Here is a 15,806-nt window from a genome sequence, read left to right as displayed (position 1 = left end):
TGTGTGTGGGTGGGTTGCGCCACCCTCAAAAGCCAGCCGAACCCGCGATGCCAAGGCGATCCGCTGCCCCCGGATCGGTCGCGGCGGGCGAAGAAGGTTGGGGAGAAGAGCCGGACCGGGGGTGGGGGGCTTTGGGGTCCTGCTTGAAAGCGGGAAGTGCTGCGTGCTCCCCGCTGCCGGTGCAATCGCGCTGGGTGGGGGAGGTCGGGGTGTGTGTGCGACGGACATCTGGAGGGAAACATCTGTTCGTCCGGATTTTAGTAAGTGAGGAGTTTGGGAGGGGAACCCTGGAGGGAGCTGCTCGGGCCCGCGGTTCTTGGCGCTGCGAAGGAACGGAAGGCGGCGCTGCTTGCTAGCAACCCAAAGCTGTTTTTCTGGTTTTTCCATATGCCCTCGGTTCAAATGACCGTGCCGTTTGACACAACAGCCCTGTAAGGTAGGCAGGTATCTTCAGAAAACCTGATCGTATAGAAAGATCCAGAGAGACCAAACCTAGAGTACTGTATCCAGTGTTGGACACCACACTATAAAAAAGAAGAAGTTGAGACTGTAGAAAATGTAGAAAATGTAGAAAAAGTGCAGAGAAGAGCAAACAAGATGATTAGGGAACTGGAGACTAATACATACCATGAACGGTTGCAGGAACTGGGCATGGCTAGTCTAGGGAAGAGAAGGACCAGGGGAGACAGGATAGCAGTCTTTCAATATTTGAGGGGATGCCGCAGAGAGGAGGGGGTCAAGCTATTTTCCAAGGCCAGAGAAGGAATCATGGATGGAAACTGACCAAGGAGAGATTCAACCTGGAAATAAGGAGGAATTTTCTGACAGTGAGAACAATCAACCTGTGGAAGAGAAGTTCCACCCTGGGCCAAGGTGTGAAATTGGAATGTTATGGCCTTTTGAGTTTGCAAAGATGCTCAAATGATCATGGATTTCAGCTCCTTTAGGTGAATTCTAATATCTTTCCCACTTGGGAAGCAGATACAATGCAGATTACTAAAATTGGCATTTTTTTTAAATCAATGCACAAATGGCAAGGTGGGTTTTGCTTTAGGCCCAAGAAAGAACAAGATGTTTTTAAGAAGATGCCACCTATTCTGGATTTCCCCAAAGAAATACCTTCCAGATGGCCTGCTTCTGAATTTCTTACCTGCAGCCAGCACTACCAAATAGCAATAGCACCTAGACTTATATACCGTTTCACGGTGCTTTAGAAGCCTCTCTAAGCAGTTTACAGAGTCAGCCTCTTGCCCCCAACAATCGGGGTTCTCAGTTTACCCACTTCGGAAGGATGGAAGGCTGAGTCAGCCTGGTGAGATTTGAACTGCGAACATGCAGGCAGGTGGCAGTCAGCAGAAGTAGCCTGCAGTACTGCATTCTCACCACTGCGCCACCGTAGCTCCAAGGGCATTCTGGGAATTTTAATCCTAGTTTATAACAGGGGCCCTCAACCTTTTGGGCACCAGGGAACGGTTCTGTGGAGGGAGTTTTTTTTCCGCGGACCGGAAGGGGTGTAGTTTTGCATCCCACGGATGGGGCATGCCACGGCCCGGTGCCCCAGGAGTTGGATACCCTTGGACTAGAGGGTGTGAGATTCAAGAGGGCTGTGAATAAATTCCTCCTTTCCCTTTATCTTTCTATGATTATGACTTTATTTGCATCAAGTGCACAAATAGCACAGCAGATTTTAATTCCGAGCAATTAGTAAAGTCCACCTTTATTTTCTGAGTGCACCCAATCTCGATCCCAATCCATTTCCCTGCTCTTTCCCTCTCCCTTAATAGAAATGACATTCCACAGGAGAAACAGAATCCCAATTAGCTGGAATGCTTAATTCACACATCTGGAAATTAACAATCCCTTGTGTGATTCAACTAAGAGTTGAATGTTGGCTCTCTCTGTGTGAAGAAAGCTTTTCTGCATATTATGGAAGTGCCTGAACACACAATACAGAAATAAATATGAAAACATCATTGCATTCTTCTTCCCATTATTACCTTCTTCTGTTCTCAATTGTTTTATATTTTGACTCATTATTTGCAGATAAGTTATATATTGTGTGTTGATAACCCCCTTCCCATCCACCCCCAAATCTTCTGCCACTTGATAATAGATTTCTCACTCAAGAATTTAGTGCAGGGCAGATATATAAATTTTAAAAGAAAATTGCTTTGGACAGTTTTCCCAAAAAAAAGTGAATGCCAAAGAAATTCTCAGGTGCCCTTTCTGTGGGAATTACCTTTCATTGAATTATTTCTCTCTCTGACTCTTTGCAATATAATAGAAGAGAATGTTTGTAACTCAGGGGTCCTTCGAGCTCTCTGAGCTTGCTTGTTTTCTTGCAGGCATTTTATTACCAAACTAGGTAACATCATCAATGCTAGTAGGGAGTGGGGTTTGCTCTCTTTATTAGCGTATTGGTGGCTTGCCTTGCAGTGTTGCTTGGAGTGATTTTGACCAAGCCAGATCCAAACATTTTTAGAGAATTCCTGAAGCATGGCATACAGACCAACTGACCATCGATAGACACATAGAGATAAACAACATTTACATACCATTCAGGTGAGGCAATTAAAAAGCCAAAAAGCAAACAAAAAAGACCAAAACACTTCCTCATCAGCAATCAAGACCCAGATGAGTAGAGATTAAGATTAAGAATAACACTAGACCAAACAAGTAAACAATACCCCAATTAAGGAACTACTAATTCAGACAAATGATAAACCACAGCCTAATTAAGAAACCACCAAGAACACTCCCGCCAACACTGACAGGGCAAGCCACTAGTTTATAAAATGAGAGCAAACCCACTCCCTTCTAGCACTGATGCTGTTACCTAGTTTGGTAATGAAACGTCTGCAAAAACAACCCCCACCACCCAGCTCAGAGAACACCAAGGACCCCACAGTCAGAAATCTCTCTGCCTTCCCACACTTTGTTCCACCCAAAGGAAAACCTGAAGCAAAAACGTTCACAAGGGCAGTTTTAGGAGAGCTGCCACTTTCACTACTAAGATAAAGGAAATTGAGAAATTGATAGAGAACATCTGCTTTCCAATGACAAATGTAGAGAACTCGTCTATCCAATTCGATGGGGAATTCGATCCTCATTCTACAAGACCTGTGTAGAAATCTCATTTGGAAGGGTCATTTCAGAAAGACGGGGGGAGAGAACGTAAAGAACCGCTGACTTCAAAATGAAAGCAGTAAATCAAAATGACTAAATGTGTTTAAACTAAAACTATGTTTTGCATTCACATCATTAACAATATCAAACATTACTTCCTTTTCATACTTCTTTTCCTCTTTGCTTGGCCTGCTAATGAGCTGTTAGCTGAAAATTACTAGTTGCTATTGGAATTACTAGCTGCTATTGGAGAGACGCAGTGGCTCGGTGACTGAGACGCTGAGCTTGTCGATCAGAAAGGTTGGCAGTTTGCCTGTTTGAATCCCTAGTGCCGCGTAACGGAGTGAGCTCCCGTTACTTGTCCCAGCTTCTGTCAACCTAGCAGTTTGAAAGCATGTAAAAATGCAAGTAGAAAAATAGGAACCACTTTTGGTGGGAAGGGAACAGTGTTCCGTGCGCATTCGGCGTTTAGTCATGCCGGCCACATGATCACAGAGACTTCTTCCAACAATGCTGGCTCTTCGGCTTTGAAATGGAGATGAGCACCACCGGGAATGACCAGCACATATGTGCGAGGTGATTGGAATTGGGCATCAAACCAGACACATCACTGGAAACTAAAATCATAAGACTACTGCTGATTTACTTTGGCCATGTTTTGCATGCTAATTTGTTTGGAGAAGGCAATGATGCTTTTGTTTCCCTTGCAAGCAATATTATTCCTCTCTAAATAGAAATGAAATCCATGTATGTCCTTGTCTAGTCACTTCAAACAAGCACCCAACAAGATGGCCTTAGGACCTTTTGGATCGTGCCCAATCTCAATGTAGTAGACCTTCAAGGAATAGTTGCTTTGGAAGGTTCACTGATTTGTTTTCTCCAGATGGGTTTGATACACGGTGGGTTAGCAGTAATTCCTTGCATTTATATCCTGTTCTTCAGCTAACGTTACAAGCTCAAATACAACACAAGGCAGCAAACGGCTTCAGCGTGCGACCGCCAGATGCGACGTTTTGTGGGTTTTGCTAGCATTCTGGTCCTGTCTTGGCTGTGGTTTGGGAACAAAGATCGGATGACGATCGCAAGCAATGCTGGGCAAAGTATTTGAAAGGGATGCTTTACCAAACGCCTTGAGTGGAGTAAAATACTTCTTGAAGCAGGAAAGTAAATGTGTCATTTTGGAAGTCTTGGCCCAACTGCTTCCAAGGCACGTCTTGCTTGCTGTTGTGTGAGTGTGCACACACACCAGGGGTGGGTTCCTGCCAGTTCTAACTTCTTCTATAAAAGAGGTTCCACAAATCTACCGTGTCATTTAGAACCAGTTCCAGCTCCCTTCCCCCGTCCGTCCGCACATCATAAAGATGAAGAGCGAGAGGAGGAATTCTGGGAGTTGAAGTCCACAAGTCTTAAAGCTGTCAACTTTGAACACCCCTGAGGTTTTTTTCCTAAAGGGTTAGGGGTGCAAAGGGGTTGTAACTTGACAGCTTTAAGACTTGCACACTTCAATGCCAGAGTTCCTGAGCCAACATGACTGGAGGAGGAATTTTGGGAGTTGAAGTCCACAAGTCTTAAAGCTGTCAAGTTTGAACACCCCTGGGCTTTTTTTTTTCTAAAGGGTTAGGGGTGCAAGGGTCTTGTAACTTGACAGCTTTAAGACTTGCGTGCTTCAAATGCCAGAGTTTCTGAGCCAACACTTTGGTTGCTAAGCAAGAGCGTTGTTAAATGAGTTTCACCACATTTTACAAGTTGGCCACGCCCACCCAGTCACATGGCCAGCAAGTCACTCCCACAAAGCAGGCCACACCTACAAAAGAGGGTCTAAAAAAATTGAAATCCACCACTGACACACACACACACACACACACACACACACACACACACACACTGGGACTTCCAGCAAAGCAAAGCAAAGCAAAGCAGCTGTGTGCACACAAATATAAGGATGATTAAGAACAGACTGGGACAACTCGCCACAGGCCGCTCAATGTAGCCAAATTGCCATGGCCAATTCGCCACGGGACAATTCAACAATTCTATTTTAAGTATTTTAAAATAATTTTAAAAAGTATTTTAAATTTTCGTTCACATTGCATTTTGTTCTTCTTTTGGCACCCTTTATTAAATAATTCTGGGACGCTGAGCTTGTCGATCAGACGGTCGGCAGTTTGGCGGTTCGAATCCCTTGTGTCGCGTAACGGAGTGAGCTCCCGTTCCTTATCCCAGCTTTTGCCAACTTAGCAGTTCGAAAGCATGTAAAAAATGCAAGTAGAAAAAATAGGGACCACCTTTGGTGGGAAGGTAACAGCACTCCATGCACCTTCGGCATCTGGTCATGCCGGCCACATGACCACAGAGACATCTTCGGACAGCGCTGGCTCTTTGGCTTTGAAACGGAGATGAGCACCGCCCCCTAGAGTCGGGAACAACTAGCACGCAATTGCAGGGCAACCTTTACCTATTAAATGATTCTATTCCACCATTTCTTGATATTAGTGTAACTCTTGTCCCACGGCAAGTGGCCATGGCAAGTTTCCAGTGGCAAGTTGGCTGTGGCAAGTTGTCTTAGACCCCATTAAGAACCTTTTTAAAGCAGCCTAGCATTTTGCAGTCAAAATTTCAGGTACCGATTGCACCTAGGTTTTTTTTTTTTTTTTTAAAGGGAAATGAAGCGAAGCTGATGATACAAATACGTCTGCCTTTCACTGAAAGTTCTACCCTGATTTATTTGTCTCTGTCCCTTGATTCAGGAATGAAACGTACAACCTTCAAATCCAATGACACCAGAAATGTTGAAGAAGAAGGAAGAACTCTTAATCTGCATTCCTTATCGAATTTATTGCAGTTAATCTGATTTGGTATCTAGAGCAGGTGCTTTTTATCAGCGTCAAAGAAATGCCAAGGCCATCTGAAGGGTGTTGCTATATGATAAACAATGTCTTAAAATTTTTTTGTTAAGGGGGAATTGTGAAAAAGTTAACAACTTGTGTTTCTGGTGTCAAAGCACCGTAGGGGATTAACTGATATTCTGTTATCCTAGATAGTGTAGGAAATTAGCACCCATCCTCCTCCTAGAAAAATGAAATGTTCTGGGACTATATTAAAAGGGCAGAATGTTATATTTCTTTGGATGAGAAAAGGAGAAACATGTTTTTAAAGACAAAGCAGCTTCCTGTAGCTCCCTGCCCCTCCCTTCCAGCTCCAGGGTGATGGGATTAAAACATGGTCCTCAGGACATGATAGGATTAGCCCTCTGCCCATCTCATCACATGGCACCTGTGAAGATGACATCACACAGCAAGGCTCAACCAAGCCTGGGACTCAGGACGCCTACAACGTTAGCTAAGACCCCCCGCTCCCTGGGAGTCTGACAGCCAATGGGATACATTTCTTGTAGAGTAACAGGAAGCTCTAAGGTGGGGCCCAAGAGAGGGTGTAAATCTCTCTTTCTCTGAACATAGAATAACTGAGTTGGAAGGGACCTTGGAGGTCTTCTAGTCCAACCCACTGCTCAAGCAGGAGACCCCATACCATTTTAGACAAATGCTTGTCCAGTCTCATTTTGAAAGCTCCAATGATGGAGCACTCACGGCTTCTAGAGGCAAGCCATCCCACTGGTTGATTGCTCTCACCTTTAGGATTTTTCTCCTTAGTTCTATGTTGCTTCTTTCCTTGGTTAGTTTCCACCCATTGTTTCTTGTCTTGCCTTCTGGTGCTTTGCAAAATAGTTTGACCCCCCCCTCCTTTGTTTTTGTAGGAGCCCCTGAGATATTGGAAGACTGCTATCATGCCTCCCCTAGTCCTTCTTTACATTAGACTAGACATACCCAGTTCCTGCAACCGTTCTTCCTATGTTTTAGCCTCCAGCCCCCATTATTCTTGTTGCTCTTCTCTGCACCCTTTCCAGAAATCGGAGACCAATCTTTCATCTGATTTAACCAATCTTGTATAATTAATCCACAGGAGCACAAACTCTGGATGGAATTGTGAGGCTCTTATAATTGTCCAATGGTGATGGTTATTTGAACAGAAAGAAGAGCTGTACATGCAGCTTTACGCTTCATTGAGAAAATCAGGATCGGCTTTAGAAATCTCCCAAGAATAAAGCAGTAATAAAGTTGAAGAATATCAAAACCTGAATCTGGGACTCTTCCAATATGGTTTGTCCATCATGGCTAGAACGTCTAGAATCTAGAAGGCACAGGCCATCCCTGACTTAATGACCACAACCCAGCCCATAATTTCTGTTGCTAAGACAGTTGTTAAGTGAGTTTTGCTCCATTTTATTTTACCTTTCTTGCCACAGTTTGTTAAGTGAATCACTACAGTTGTTAAGATAGTTGCTAAATGGATCAGGCTTCCACATTGAGTTTGCTTGTCGGGAAAGGTTACAAAAGTTGATCCAAGTGACCCCAGGACACTGCAACCGTCATAAATGTGAACCAGTTGCCAAGTTTCTGAATTTTAACTATGGAGATGCTACAATGGTTCTAAAGCAGTGCTCCCCAACCTTTTTATCACCGCGGACCGGTAAATGTTTGATAATTTTTCCGTGGCCCGCTTGTTTTGATTTAATAATTTTAATTTAATTGTATTTAAACATGCCTTCAAAATAAAATACAGCTACACCAAAAAATGAATATAAAGTGATTTATTTTATTTAACTCACTAGAATGCCAAATCAATGAGAACCCTGAGCTTGTTTCTTTGCAACGAGATCGTTCCATCTGGGGGTAATAGGAGACAATGACACCCGAAGTGTGTTGCTTATGTCCAGTTTATTCCGTTGTTTTGTTTTGGTTGCTGTCACTGCAGAAAACCCCGCTTCACACAGATAGGTTGTCGGAAATGGCAATAGGGATTTAAGTGCTGTGGTGGCAATCTCAGGGTATTCCGCCATGACTTTAATCCAGAACACCGGCAGAGTTGTTGTCTCGAACGTAGTTGCCAGCGTGCCCCTTTCAATACAGAGATGCCAGCGTGCCCCTTTCAACACAGAGATGGCAGCATGCCCCTTTCAATACAGAGATGCCCCAGCATTCCCCCTTTCAATACAGAGATCATCGCGCCATAGTGCTGAGTCTCCTCAATAGCAGAGAACCCCCCCCCTCTGTGCACTTATGCCTGAACCCGCACAAACACATTCGACCCAGGAGTTGTTGACCTAAATAAGTGCAATAGGCCTGGGTGAATGAGAGGGCATTCTAATAAAACCACTGCTGCTCCTCTTTCCGTTTGTTAGTGCTGAGTCCCCCCCCCCTCCGTGCACTTATCTTACGGCAGCTTCTCTTCAGTCCCCGCGTCTCCGACCTTGAGTCCTCAGTCCTCCCGTGGCGCCTCCTCCTCGGCCAATGGCGTGAGGTTTGCCTTTCGGCCAATGGCGTGGTTTGCCTTTCGGCCAATCAGGAAGCGGGAGGACCCGCTCTCTGATTGGCCAGGAGGAGCATCAGTGTAACAATAGCGAATTTTCATTCGCTATTGTCACACAATGGGCGGGCTTCGGAGAGCGCAATGCTCTGTGCCTCGGCCGCCCGCCACAGTGAAATGATTTGAAGTTCCTCGGGCGGCCCGGTGCCGATTGATCCACGGACCGGTACTGGTCCGTGGCCCGGGGGTTGGGGAACAAGGTTCTAAAGGATGAAAAATGGTCATAAATCACTTTTTCAGTGCTGTTGTAATTTCAAACAGTCACTAAATGAATGGTGGTAGTGTAGATTGGCTTAGTCCACTCGGAGAAGATGAATATAGAAGCGCCCTCCAAATAGAATCAATCACTAATCCTCGCATGTGTTTATTTATTCAACTAGCCGATAACCCGGCGTTGCCTGGGGATTTATTTATAGGGGGGAAATGTCAGGAACAAACGTAATTTCTAATGTTGGGTTTTCCCGCTTACCAGAGGGAGCCCCCTTCTGCAGTACTGTGAAGCTGTTACCATGGCAACTCCACTGCGCTGGACAGTTGAAGCCATTTTACGGCAGTACAGTAGAAGCCATTTCTACTGAAGCACAATAGGTTGTATCTTAACAGAACACACACCCCAAAGGGTGTTAGGGGTGTCTTACCCCCACAGTGTTTTTTTCCACAGAGTAAGTCATCTGTGTACCAAGTGTGGTTGAAATTGCTCTAGGTGTTCCAGAGTTATGCTGGAACATACATACTTATACACATACACACATACAGAGCCATTTCTCTCTCTCTCTCTCTCTCTCTCTCTCTCTCTCTCTCTCTCTCTCTCTCTCTCTCTCTCTCTCTCTCTCTCTCTCATATCTATCTATCTATCTATCTATCTATCTATCTATCTATCTATCATCTATCTATCTATCTATCTATCTATCTATTTGTGTTACAACCCCTGGTATGCCCAAATATGGGAGGGAGCTCACTACTCCCTCTTTCTGTCCTTCGGCTCATCACAGAAGACCATCCAGGCAGAAAACCATATTTTTATTTTTAATGTTGCCTTTTTATATTTGTGTTGTATTTGTGCTGATAAATAAATAAAGGGAGACTAGTATAGATCTATTTCAAGCTATTTAGCTCTCATCAACTAGCCATACCCTTACTGGGATTTGAACCTGGGCTGTATTACATATTAGGCAGGAGTCTTAGCCACTAAGCCACAGGCTCTCCTCTTTATCAGCTGAGCCAGGGAAATAGGTATGTATTTGTGTTACAACCCCTGGTATGCCCAAATATGGGAGGGAGTTCACTACTCCCTCTTTCTGTCATCCCTCTTTCTGTCATTCAAATCCCAGTAAGGGTATGGCTAGCTGATGAAAGTTAAATAGCTTGAAATAGATCTATACTAGTCTCCCTTTATTTATTTATCAGCACAAATACAACACAAATATAAAAAGGCAACATTAAAAATAAAAATATGGTTTTCTGCCCGGATGGTCTTCTGTGATGAGCCGAATGACAGAAAGAGGGAATAGTGAGCTACACACACACACACACACACACACACACACACACGTATGTATGTATGTATGTATGTATGCAGGTAGGTAGGTAGGTAGGTAGATATAGATAGATAAATAAATAGATAATAGAGATAGGTAGGTAGGTAGGTATGTAGGTAGGTAGGCAGGCAGGCAGGCTGGCAGGCAGGCAGACAGGCAGGCAGACAGACAGACAGGCAGGCAGATGATAGATAGATAGATGATAGATAGATGGAGAGGGAGGGAGAGAGAGAGATTTGTATATTACATTATAACAGCCTTTCTTAACTGGACTGCCTTTTTTTTACAATCTTCCTCCTTTCGCATACTTGAAACACCCACAAATTACTTTGCAGTCATCCGTGTTTTTATGATCAGGCGGTTAATAGATATGTGCTATAATTTCAAACCCTTGCACCAGTTCTACTTTCTTTGTCCCTACAGGCAAAGACATGGGTTTTTTTGCTGTAATTTAACTAACTTCAAAAGCACTGATTTATAGAGCACAAGAAAGAACACACCTTGGAGAAATAATTTCCATATCCGTGCAAGTTTTAATTTTGTTTACTTTTGATTTCTCAGATTTACTTATGTTCCCCCCTCTGCCTGTGTGTGTGTGTGTGTGTGTGTGTGTGTGTGTGTGTGTGTGTGTGTTTCCACGTCTGGGTAATATTTGCCATGTTCCGTGGATTTTTGTCATATTGTAGGTTTTTATTACTTTGAGATCAGAGTTTTGTCAGAAAGTGGGGTGTGTGGGGGGGTTATTTGAAAGTGATTTGAAAGGGTTGCAGAATGTAATTTACATTTGTTACCTTTCTAATGAAAGCATTATTAAACTGTTCTTGGTGTGTTTAGGATTTCACTGAAGATAACAGCTGAGCTTTGAAACTTCCTTTATGCTAGTCTTTGGACATAATAAAGTTTTTTTCTTTTGAAACCTCCCACTGTTTTCACTCACCAGATGAGTGAATACATTTCAGCAATGCGGAAGGTAAATAAATAAATACCCACGTATGATTGCAGTTGATTAACTAACAGAAAGTTAATCATACTGAATAGTGTAGCCATGCTACAAGAAAAAATTTATTTTCTGAGAGAAAAATAATAACAGCTATGTATCATTTTACCAAAGTTCTCTTTAAGATTATAACTGTGTGTACATTTTACTCCTTTCTTCTACATATTCGCCTATTGATCCACCTGTATATTCCATCTATACTTTTTTTTTTGGCCAGTTTTATCATACCATCTTTAATCTGTTTGTGTTTTGTTTCCATTTTCAGTAAAAGCTTGAACATCTTAACAATAATATGATTATCATTTGTACACAGTTCTACATCACTCTTACCATTTTCAGACTCATAACTCTTATCAAATGTAAATCTTTGCATTAGCTAAACACAGAAAAACCAATGATATGTATAACCTTCCAATTCCAAGTCTTCTTTTTAACTTAAATTCTTCTTGAGGAAAAAAAAAATCAGTATATCAAATAAGAATGGAGGCCTTTGAACTCTGGTGCTGGAGAAGACTCCTGTGAGTCCCTTGGACTGCAAGGCGATCAAACCGGTGAGTCCTAGAGGAGATCAACCCTGGCTGCTCTTTAGAAGGCCAGATCCTGAAAAGGAAACTCAAATACTTTGGCCACCTAATGAGAAGGAAGGACTCCCTGGAGAAGAGCCTCATGCTGGGAAAGATTGAGGGCAAAAGAAGAAGGAGACGGCAAAGAATGAGGTGGCTGGATGGAGTCACCCAAGCAGTCGGCGTGAGCTTAAATGGACTCCAGGGGATGGTAGAGGACAGGAAGGTGTGGAGGAACATTGTCCATTGGGTTGCGATGGGTCAGACACAACTTCACAACTAACAACAACAAATCAACGTAAATTAATTAGTTTGTTTAACTATAATTTCTCTTCTATAAAAACCTCTTGAAGTGACAACCCTAAAGGGACTTTAAGAGAAAATCTTGTCTTATATTTATTTCAGATTCACAATATGGCTCATCTAATGAATGACTTTTAAAACTTAAATTGACCTTAACTTTATTATACCATAAGTAGCTGTGCCAGCCAAATCTTAAATCATGTCCCTCCAGTTCCATTAACCACCTATTTCTCAAAGTCACTCACTCCAGGCAAAAAGCTACAAAATATAATTTGAAGTCTTATAATCCTAAACCCTTGTTTCTTTGGCATCCTGCAGCAATTTCCATTTAATTCTTAATTTCGTGCCTTGGCAGACAAATTTGGACATACTCTTTTGCCATTGTGTAAGTGGAACATCAGTTCATCAGTTAATATTCGTATTGTCTGAAATAAAAATAACATTCTCAGCAAAACAGACATCTTAATCATAGAAATAATTCCCAACAATGACATTGTTGACAGATGAGAATATTTGTAGCTCAGGTCCGTTGGGGTCCTTGGTGCACTCTGAGCTTCGTGGTTTTCCTACAGACATTTCATTGCCAAACTAGGTAATATCATCAATGCCAGATAAGAAGATAATGATCTATCTTCCATAGAAAGGCAAATTTCTGACCTTTTACCAGGACTTTCTCCTTTCCAGAAAAAGTCTAGTGACCCAGAGTGGTAGTGAGCTCTTGGTTGAACATCAGATATAATATTCAGTCGGTTCGGACCAGTTTGCCTGAACCGGTAGTGGAAATTGTGGGTGGGCCCGTCCACCTGCTCTGGTTCTAAGCCGTCCAATTTAGGCACCTATTCAAGTGGCACGCATGTGTGCGAGCTGCATGCGTAATCAAAGCATGCACGGAAGGCACGTGCGCTCATATTTGAGAACTGGTAGGGAAAGTAAGTGACTATCACCTTTATCAAAGTTTCTTTAAACCCATTTTCAGCAGCAAGCGGTAGCCTCAGTACTCACAACATTATGGTCCCTTGTGCTTTGTAATCTAGATTTGAGTACTGGATTTTAAAATGCGATGTGAACATCCTTAAAATAGAAATAGCACTTATGTATTTTCTCATAGTTCTTTGCAGCCCTCTCTAAGCAATTTATAGAGTCAGCCTATTGCCCCCAACAATCTAAGGGTCAGGCCTGCAGTTATATTCCTTTTTAGGATCTTTGGCCTGCCACACACTCTATTATTTTCATTATGCTGTTTCATTAGTGTAGTAATTGGGAGGGGGAATAGAAAGGAGTAGAATTGTAGAATGTGTTGTTGTCATTCCTTTCTTAGAAGCCCAAGGTCATATTTTGTCTCCGCACCTCTGCATCTGACCGGAACTAGATGGGTGGAAATGCCAGCATGGCCGAAGAAGATTGGACCATGTGATGGATTGATGGGTGTGGGGATAAGATCATGAACTTTCAACTGGGTGGAATCCCAGGAAGCTTTTAGATTTGGGATTCCACAGTTTGTTGCCAACATGTCTGTCTTATTAAATTGGAACTTTAAGGATAGCTCTGCCTTGGACTCTGATTTAATTCTGCAAGATATTTGGAACGCTGACACTAGGTACTCAGTTTTATCAACCTTGGAAGGAGGGAAGGCTGAGTCAACCTTGAGCCGGTCAGGTTCGAACTGCTGGTTGTAGGCAGTGAGTTATCCTGCAGTATTGCATTCTGACCATAATGTGAAGTATTCCATCATACATTAAATTTTGACAATCTTCTCTTCCTTCAGCGCTAAGGCCTCTTACTATACAGGTAGTCCTCGACTCTCAACCACAATTGGGGGCCAGAATTTCCTTTGCTGGGCAAGACAGTTGTTAAATGCTCTGTGTCCAATTTTGCAACCCTTTTTGCAGGGGTGGCTTCAAAAATTTCAGCAACAGGTTCTCTGCCCAGTTCCTGAGTGTGCGTGGCCATGGTGGGCATGGCCTAGTTGGCCTCCTGCACCATGGCCAAGCCCCCCCCCCCCGCTGTTTTCACCTTCCCCAGGCTCCGGAGGCTTTCCTCGAGCCTCTGGGAGGGCAAAAACTGCCTCCTCCGGGCTCCGGTAACAGGTCCATTTCCGGCCTTCCAAAACTTCCAGGAGGCCTGTTTTCCCTCCTCCCCGAACCTCCGCATGGGCCATGCACTTATTTCTCATCCAAAACAGGCTGCATGGCGACTCCTGTGAGGGGAGGCGCAGGGTGGGGTGGGCAGGGCCAGCCAGTAGTGGGATTTGGAGGTTCTCTTAAACGGCCATAACATTAGCCTACCCCTGCCTTTTTGCTACAGTTGTTCAGGGAGTCACTGAAGTTACTAAGTAAATCATGTAATTTTTAAGCCAATGTGGTGTCCCCGCATTGACTTAGATTGTTGGGAAGCCAGCTGGGAAGTTTGCAAATGGTGACCACAGGACCCTGGGATGTTGCAACCATAATAAATACATTAAGTTGCCAAGCACTCCAATTTTGATCCTGTGACTTGAGGGATGCTGCAGCAGTCATAACTCTCTTTTTGTAGTGCTGCTATAACTTCAAATGGTCATTATATGAATGGTTGTAAATCAAGGAGTACCTGTAGCCCAGAAATAGCTAGATGCAGCCCACAATGTTTCCCATACATATAGACCAGGGGTGTCAAACTCAATTTCATTGAGGGCAGCATCAGAGCTCTGGTTGATCTCAGGGGGCTGGGTGAGCGTGGCCGACTGGGTGGGCATGGCCAGCTTGCCACTCCTGAAACTGCTGGCATGCTTCCTCTTTGCATTGGGTAAACCGGGCTGAAGTGATGTGGGCTGGTCCTTACATTTTCCAGGACGGTCCCATGGGCCAGATCTGACCACATCGCGGGCCGGATACGGCCCACGGGCCTTGAGTTTGACACTCCTGAGCTAGATGTACCTTACAATATTTCCTATATATGGAATATTTTCATAACACAGCAGATGCATGTTGGTTAGTTTACTTTATAGTCATTGCGCCTTGTACAGCGAAATTAAATGCGATCTTCAGTGTACAATAACAGTTCGGGTTGTGGCTGTTAAGGAATCATGTGCAGTCATTAAGCACAACATCAGGTGGTGGCTGGTTTTGACTTATGGGAAGCTGGCAGTGAAGATCACAAGCGGTGATGTGACTGTGGGAAGCTGTGACCATTGTAACGGTGTGCCGGTGGCCAAGTGCCCCAATTGTGATCCTGTTGCAGGACACTGCAACAGCCACAACTTCAAGGACCGGCCATAAGTCTTCTTGTTGAGCATTGTTGTAACTTTGAATGATGGCTGAACAAGAAGTCACTAAGTAAGGGCTACCTGTATAGTTTCAAAAGCCCTTCCCTGTCTTTCATGGTTGACAAAGTATAATGATACCCCTGACGAAAGCAATCGGACCAACCACTTGGCGGTCTCCATAGTACCCTGGGGTCTCTGGCCTGCTGGCAAAACCATGTCTTCATGCTTTTTGAAAGAATATCGAGTGGGGGGCAACCTTATTATTTCTGCAAGGATGATGTTCCACAGATATCTTCAATTCCTCTCAGCTTGTTCATTTCTTAAAACTAATTTTCTTTAGCATTACTTTAGTAAACTAGAACATTTGAACCACTGTCTTACTTAGCATTTCCCTCATTTTAGTCTCCAATTCCGTCAGGTTTCCTATTTCCATTTTGCTTTATTCCGAAATGATTCCGCAGTTGCTTTAAACGACTTGGAATTTTCCGTAATAAAACCCAGCAAACCAGCAATCCATTATTACCTTTTAAAATTACCTTTAATGAGCAAACTTATTAGTTAGAAATAATTTTTTTACGATTGAGTGTTAACTGTTTGCCTCTGAGAGTGGTGCA

At 43.5% G+C, this 15,806-nt stretch overlaps 1 protein-coding gene across 1 annotated transcript in view; it reads right to left on the bottom strand.

The window, feature by feature from the left end:
* Positions 1-14,682, bottom strand: part of BMP3 (bone morphogenetic protein 3) — a gene marked incomplete at its 5' end in the record, with an annotated part of 56,322 nt that extends 41,640 nt beyond the window's left edge. Inside the window, one exon of the mRNA XM_081960317.1 lies at positions 14,584-14,682. Coding sequence (XP_081816443.1) covers positions 14,584-14,682 — 99 coding nt within the window. The remainder of the gene's footprint in view (positions 1-14,583) is intronic.
* Between the last annotated feature and the right edge of the window lie 1,124 nt (positions 14,683-15,806).

This window comes from Natrix helvetica, assembly GCF_964273705.1.
Source record: "Natrix helvetica genome assembly, chromosome: 7".
Taxonomy (NCBI): Eukaryota; Metazoa; Chordata; class Lepidosauria; order Squamata; family Natricidae; genus Natrix; species Natrix helvetica.
The sequence above is the reverse complement of the archived record's forward strand: the minus strand, read 5'-3'. Positions and strand labels throughout refer to the sequence as shown.